The sequence below is a fragment of the Oryx dammah genome, unplaced genomic scaffold (assembly GCF_014754425.2).
Source record: "Oryx dammah isolate SB20612 unplaced genomic scaffold, SCBI_Odam_1.1 HiC_scaffold_10, whole genome shotgun sequence".
NCBI classification, from domain to species: Eukaryota; Metazoa; Chordata; class Mammalia; order Artiodactyla; family Bovidae; genus Oryx; species Oryx dammah.
In genome coordinates, this window is record NW_024070194.1 from 9,473,341 (window position 1) to 9,481,089 (window position 7,749).

The 7,749-nt window shown below is 43.5% G+C and overlaps 1 protein-coding gene across 1 annotated transcript in view; it reads right to left on the reverse strand.

Moving 5' to 3' along the window:
• LOC120869432 (trophoblast Kunitz domain protein 1-like) overlaps positions 1 to 7,443 on the reverse strand; it is a 45,699-nt gene extending 38,256 nt beyond the window's left edge. The window contains 6 exon segments of the mRNA XM_040248748.1: positions 189 to 260; positions 1,458 to 1,541; positions 2,216 to 2,314; positions 3,521 to 3,592; positions 4,821 to 4,904; positions 7,350 to 7,443. Of these exon segments, the coding sequence (XP_040104682.1) occupies positions 189 to 260; positions 1,458 to 1,541; positions 2,216 to 2,314; positions 3,521 to 3,592; positions 4,821 to 4,904; positions 7,350 to 7,443 (505 nt within the window).
• Positions 7,444 to 7,749: the final 306 nt, after the last annotated feature.

The window sequence follows — 7,749 nt, forward strand, 5'->3', positions numbered from 1 at the left end:
TGCCCTTCTGAGCAGAGCACCTTCAACTCATGGCGGTTTAGCCCCACCTGATAAGCTCTCTGAGCCAATATTTATGGATTTGTATTGAGGTTTCACTCTAGAGTCGTATGGATTGAATCGTCAGCCGGTGGTGACTGACCTCAGGCTCAGTGCCCTCTTCTCTCCCCAGAGGAGCAGAAAGTGCTAACCTTTAAGGGCTTTCTTGACTATTTCAGCCAATCCCGTTAGTATACTGGCTCCCTTTCCGACAATCTTGACACCTAGGAAAAACAAACATTTCAGGAATATTGTACTATGATCCAGGACAATGTTCACATATGAAAAATAAAACGATAGGAAGATGTAAGACAGAGGAAAGGCAAGGAAATTTTCTAATATTCGACAGCCTTGGTCCATGAACCAACCACAGAAGGTCTGGGTTTCATGCTTTCCTGGCAGTTGCTGTTCTCAGTGGTCCATGTCAGTGAGATTAATTTTTATATAGAGGGATAATCATTACTTGTCCCATAAATATTCGTTCTTTCTGGCCCCAATTAAGTAGGTACAGAACTGTTTCATGAACATTTCCTGGTGTAAAATGACCAAACATGGCCATGAAATGTGAATAAGCTGTTTATATTGATGACTGGTAATATGGTCCCAGAACTCAGGCAGCACTTATCTGCTTTTCAGATGAGGACTATACATGACTGCCGGAGGACACATGGTTTGAGGGTGACAGGGTCTAAACAAGATACACCCTGTCACAACCCACTTGATCTACTCTCCTATTCTGCCCTGAACTCTGAAAACACTGATATTGGTGACAGCTTCTGGGTGCAGTGTCCCACTCTCATTACTCGCCTGGCCCAGTACTCACCTGAGCTCCCAAAGCTCAAGAGAGAGTGGGGTTTCCTTGACACCAAATATGTGGTGTCTCTAGAAACAACATCCAGTTATCCAAACACCCATGGGGTGTGCTACAAAGCAATTTAATTCGGAGAGGAAATTGGAGGAGTTAACATACATTCTGCATGTTGAGTCTCAGAATTGTCCCAAGTTCAGGAGCCAGCCATGTGCACCATTTCTCATGATTTGGCAAAATGTCTAAAACTGGGATGTTCTGTACCCCACCTCCTTGTTCAATAACTCAGTTAATCTGGTGACCAGACTCAGGATGACCGCTCACATAAGGATCGCACCTTGTTATTAAGGATAATTCTAGGCACAGCAAAATGAGTAGATGTGCAAGGCAAAGTGGAAGTGGAGCTGTGGGGAGCCACCATGTCCTAGAGAACACAGGACCCTGACATCACCACCCTCCCTGTTGTAACAGCCCAGAATCTCTCTGAATGCCGACATTTGTGGATTCTTCTTCAGTTTCACTAAACAGGAATTTTTATTGAATCATGGGCCAGTGAGGACTGTTCCCAGTCTCAGTGCCCTCTCCTCTCCCCAGAAGTACAGGAAGAACAAACCTTTAAGCACACCGCCGATGATACCTTTAAGCACAGGTAGTACTGCACGCTTCTCAATGCCCTGTTTATGGATTGTCTCCACACCTAGGAAAGACAGTAAATCCAAGAGTTGCAAGAGACCTGGTCCATGGACTAAAACAACGATCAAATATGGATGATAAAATAGTCGTCAACAGTGGACAAATGAGAGAAAAAATATGGATAATACACAATAGTCAAAACAGAACATGAGAATGGGCCTGGAGACTTTCCTAATAATGTCTCAGCTTTGGTATCAGCAGTCAACCTACACAGGGCTGTTTCTTATATTCCCTGCAGAACATTCATCCCAGCTTACTCTATTTATATTTCATGATAGACTTATGCTCATTATTTGACACCCAAATATTCTTTTTTTGTCACTCTAGAATTTTATTTTTATTTTTTTAATAATTTGTTGTTTTGTTTTTTTTTTTTTAGTTTACAATATTGTATTGGTTTTGCCATACATCAACATGAATCCACCATGGGTGTACACATGTTCCCACTGCTGGGCATACACGCCAAGGAAACCAAATATTCTTTGTGGCCCAAATAAGTAGGTAAAGAAATTTTTAAGATTAATATGTCTTGGTGGAACGTGCACAAAATTCACCATGAAATATTTATGCACTGTTGAGGTTTTAAGAAAGATACTTATTGATTGAATATTTAGTCTTTGATCTTTGATCTGAATCTCGGTGCCCTTCCCTCTTCCCCGAGGTGCAGACACTACAAACCTTTGATCTCCTCACTGAGTGCTGAGTATTCAATCTCGAGTGTTGGCAGTTCCTCTTGTGTATGGTTATCGAATTGTATTCCCGAAATCATCACCTGACCTATGAAACAGAGTAAGTTTCAGGAGTAAATTTTCAGCCTGGTCCATGAAACAGCAAAAGGATCCAACATGGATAAGATAATACTCATCAAAAGATAACAAGAGAAAGGGCCTGGAAACTTTCGGTATATTTTATCAACCTTACTCCCACAGGCTACCCTACAAGGGCTGTGTTCCTTCCTTTCCCTTCAGTTGCCCTCCTCCGTGGCTCAACATCTTTTGATTACTCTTAATAATACTGGAATAAACATTATTTGACAAAGGAATATTATTATTTGGCCACAGCAAGTAGGTAGAGAACTTTTTTTCCAGATTAACACCTTGTGGTGGGAAATGGACAAATCTGTTCATGACACGTGAATAAAGTCTTTCTATTCATAACTCATCACCTGTTCTAAGAACTCATGTAACATGTTTCCCCTGTTCAGATGAGGAAACTGCTGATAACTTGCCCAGGAATAAGCATGTGGGTTGCCTGGTCAAGACAATATACGATGATGTCACAACCCATATGATACACTATTGATTGGCTAGGAACTTGACAATACAGAGAACTGGGGAGAGTTTCCAGGTCCTGGGTCTTATTTCACTACTCACCTCTCCCCAAGCCTCACCTGAGCCCTCACATCACAGGAGAGGGTGAGTCTGGGTTTTTTCCTGACACCAAATACGTGGTTTTTCCACCAACCACCCAATTCCCAACACCCAATTGGCCACCCACTCTCAATTGATTTCTGATACCACATCTGTGGAGTTAGTGCCATTGACACAGTTTGGGATGGCAAGATTGCCTTGACTTCAGATGCTCACCATGTCTTCTCAAATTATCATCTTCCTGACCAAGTGACTTAAACCTGAAATTTCCATGACTCCACCTCTATGCTTAGAAACTCAATCAAACCAGTCCCCATACTCAGGAAAACTCTTAATCACCTTTCTCAGATTAATGTCCAGGAAAAATCTCAGGAACAGTGAACTGGAGGAGATCTTTATGGCACAGGAGGAATGGGCTTGGACAGAGTGTCCATGCCCTCCTGAGCAGAGCACCGTCACCTCACAACCATTTCCTCCCACCTCATAAGCTCACTGAGCCAATATCTATGGCTTTATATGAAGTTTCAGTCAATAGTCATATGTGTTGAATTGTCAGCCAGCAGTGACTGATCTCAGGCTCAGTGCCCTCCTCTCTCCCCAGAGGGGCCCTAACCTTTAAGGGCTTTGTTGATTATTTCAGCCAATCCAGTTAGTATACCGGCTCCATCTCCGATAATCTTAGTACCTGTGAAAGACAGAGATTTCAAAATTTTCAGGAATATTGGACTATGAACCAAGACAACATTCAAATATGAACAATAAAATGATATTCAAATGGGACAAAGAAAAAGGCCTGGAGAATTGTCTAATATTGTACAAGCCTTGGTCCCATGAGCCAACCACACAGGGTGGGTTTCATGCTTTCCCAGCATTTCCTCTTCTCAGTGGTCCAGGTCTGTGTGATTAACTTTTAAATAGAGGGATAATTATTACTTGACCCATAAATATCTTTCTTTCAGCCCCTAGAAAGCAGGTAGAGAAATCATTCATGAACATATCCTAGTGTAAAATGACCAAACATGGCCATGAAATGTGAATAAGCTGTTTATATTTGTGACTCGTAATATGTTCCAAGAACTCATGCAGCACTTATCTGCTGTTCAGATGAGGACTGTGGATGACCTGCTGGAGGACACATGGCATGAGGATGACAGGGTCCGAACAAGATACACCCTGTCACAACCCAACTGATACACTCTCCTATTCTGCCAGGAACTCTGAAAATACCAGTAACTGGTAATGGCTTCTGGGTGCAGCGTTCCACTTTCCTTACTCCCCTGGCCCAGCAATCTCCTGAGCTCCCAAAGCACAAGGGAGAGTGAGTTGGGTTTCCTTGACACCAAATATGTGATGTCTCTAGAAACAACATCCAATTCCCCAAACACCCACTGGGTGTGCAAGAACACAATTTAATTCAGATAGGAAATCAGGGGAGCTAACATACATTCTGCATGTTGAGGTCTCAGAACTGTCCTCACTTCAGATGCCAGCCATGTGGGCTCATCCCTCATGATTTGACAAAGTGTCTAAAACTGGGAAGTTCTGTTACCCCACTCCATGTTCAATTACTCAGTTAATCTGATGACCAAACTCAGCAAGACCACTCACATAGGGATCACACCTTGTTATTAAGGATAATTCTAGGCACACCAAAATGAGTAGATGTGCAAGGCAAAGTGGAAGTGGAGTTGTGGGGAGCCTCCATGTCCTAGAGAACACAAGACCCTCACATCACCACCCTCCCTGTTTTAATAGCCCAGAAGCTCTCTGAATGCCCACATTTATGGACTGAGGTTTAGAAACCTCTTCTTGAGGTTTCACCAAACAAGTATTTTGCTTGAATCATTGGCCAGTGGGGATTGTTCCCAATCTCAGTGCCCTGTCCTTTCCCCAGAGGTGCAAAAAGCTCAAACCTGTAATCACACCGCCGAGGACACTTTTAATCACATTTACTACTGAACGCTTCTCAAGTTCCTGTGTATGGTTTGTCTCCAGAACTATGAAAGACAGTAAATTCTCAGAGTTTTAGGATGCCTGGTTTATGAACTAAAACAAGGATCAAATATGGATAATAAAATAGTAGTCAACAATGTACAAAGGAGGGAAAACATACAGATAATACACAATAGTCAAAAGGGAACATGGGAAAGGGCCTGGAGACTTTCCTAATAATGTCTCAGCTTTGGTATCAGGAGTCAACCTTCAACTGGTTGTTTCTTACATTTCCTGCAGACATTTCATCCCAGGTCTTTCTGATTATTTTTCTTATAGAGGAATACTCATTATTTGACACATAAATATTCTTTGTTTCCCAAACTAAGTAGTTAAAGAAATTTTTTTAGAGTAACACGTCTTGGTGGAGCATGCACAAAATTCACCATGAAATGTAATTCAATTTTTATTTTAATCACTGGTGATCTTTTCAAAAAGCCATGTAACATGTATCCCCTGTTCTGATGAGAAAATTGCAGATGACTTGCCCCAGAACATGGCACGTGTGTTTTAGGGCCAGGACAAGATTCTGGCATGTTACAACCTATTTGATACAGTCCTTGATTATCCCGGGAACTTTGAAAATACAGATAACTGGAAACAGTTTATGGGTGTAATATGTACTTCCATTGCTCCCCCTCTTTGAAGCATCACATGAACCGCCAGTCACAGGGGAGAGTGATTCTGAGTTTTTCCCTCACACCAAATATGTGGTGTCTCTACCAACAGTAACCAAGTCCCCAAACACCCACTGGGTGTTCAACAAGTCCATTTACTTCTGATGGGAATCGATGGAGTTTCTGCAGATTCTGAAGGTTGGGGGCTCAAGACTGTCCTCAGTTCAGATGCCAGCCATAAGGTCCCGAGTCAATCATGCTTGTGACCAAATAACTAAAATGGGGGGCAGGCAGGTCTATGACCCCAACTTCAAATTCAACAACTCAATAGAACTGGTGGCTGAACTGTGGGAAACCATTGCTTACTATTCCCAGATTAATGTACAAAATATAACTCGAGGCAGCAAAATGGAAGAGATGTGCAGGGCAAAGGGAGAGCGAGGTGCGCCCAGCCTCTGTGCCCTAGTGAGCACAGCACCCTCATTTCAACTTCCTGTATTCACCAACCCACAAGCTCCTTGAGCCCAGTTCTTATATCTTTCTTCCTAGGGTTCACTAAGCAGGCATATTGGTTGGATTATCAGCCACTGTGATTGATCTCACTCTCAGTTTCCTCCCTTCTCCTCAGAGGTGCTGGAATGACAGTTGTTGAAAACTGTAAACGTTAAATGGGTGCTTGTGGTTTCTTGGACACAAATCACACCTCAAGGTTACCTTAAGTTGCCTTTTGTTACTCATCTCATAACATCTAAAGTAAGGAAACTGCAAGAGTTTTAGGAGACCTGGGCCATTAGCTAAGAGATGGTTCAAATTCTAAGCTTTTTATTACTATACAGGGCTTCCCTGGTGGCTCAGCTGGTAAAGAATCCACCAGCAATGCAGGAGACCTGGGTTCAACCCTGTGTTTGAAAGATCCCCTGTAGAAGGCAAAGGGATCCCATTCCAGTATTCTGGCCTGGAGAATTCCATGGATGATAGAGTTCATGGGGTCGCAAAGAGTTGGACACGGCTGAATGACTTTCACTTTACTTACTTTTATTACTGCACTACAGTGAGGTTCACAGACATGGCAGGGAACAAGAATAGAGATTCTCAGAAATGGGATCCCTCCTCTGGCAGAATTTTGAGACCTATATACATATAATATAAAATTCTAATAAATATAAAATTTTAATAAATATCCTCATGAGACTCTGATGTTGGGAGAGATTGGGGGCAGGAGGAGAAAGGGACGACCCAGGATGAGATGGCTGGATGGCATCACTGACTTGATGGACATGAGTCTGAGTGAACTCCAGGAGATGGCGATGGGCAGAGAGGCCTGGCGTGCTGCGATTCATGGGGTCGCAAAGAGTCGGACATGACTGAGCGACTGAACTGAACTGAACTGAGAGTTATGATGTCAGTGGAGTTAAAAGTCTGCAACTAAAGACTTCCCTGGTAGTCCAATAGAAGAGAATCCACATGGTAATGAACAGGACTTGGGTTCAATCCCTCGTTGTGAAGATTCCATTTGCTTTGCAGCAACTAAGAAGGTGAACTGCAACTACTGAGCCCAGATGCCTAGAGCCCCTGATCTGCAACAAGAGAAGCCACCCCAACAAGATTCCACACTCTGCAACCAGAGAGAAGACTCTGGAACTAGAGAATACCCTTGAATAGGGAGGAAGACCAGTGCTGCCAAAACCAAAGAAACAAACAAAAATCCTGGCCAGCATGACAGGAGAAATCCAGAGAGGGTTGGCAACACCCAATCCACACCTGCCCCACCCACTTTCATGGACTTCCATCATTTTCCCAGAAGCTATAGAAGAGAGGTGAGGCTGGACCTACCTTCATCCTGGGTATGGTGTATATTCAGCGGGGTGGTGTCCACCAGGATAACCAGGAGGACGAGAAGGGCTGTGGAGAGGCAGAGCCGTCTCATCTTGGTGGCCTTTCAGGAGGGCTCCTGAGGATGCTGAGGACAGACAGACTGAGCTTTTAATATGCTGGCTGAGGGGTGGGATCAGGTGATGAGGAGGGGGGTGGGCAAGGGGAGGAGCTGGGTCAGTCCTGTTTATTGCATAATCTCCCTACCTAACCATGCCTCCTGCTTCTGTCTTCAGGAGTCAAATATCCAGTAAGAACAATTCTCAGACTTGATGATGCCTGTGGGTCTCATGTAAACACAGATTGTGATCAGACAGGTGGAGGGAGCATCCCAGCCCCTAGAGCAGTGCCTGGCATGTGA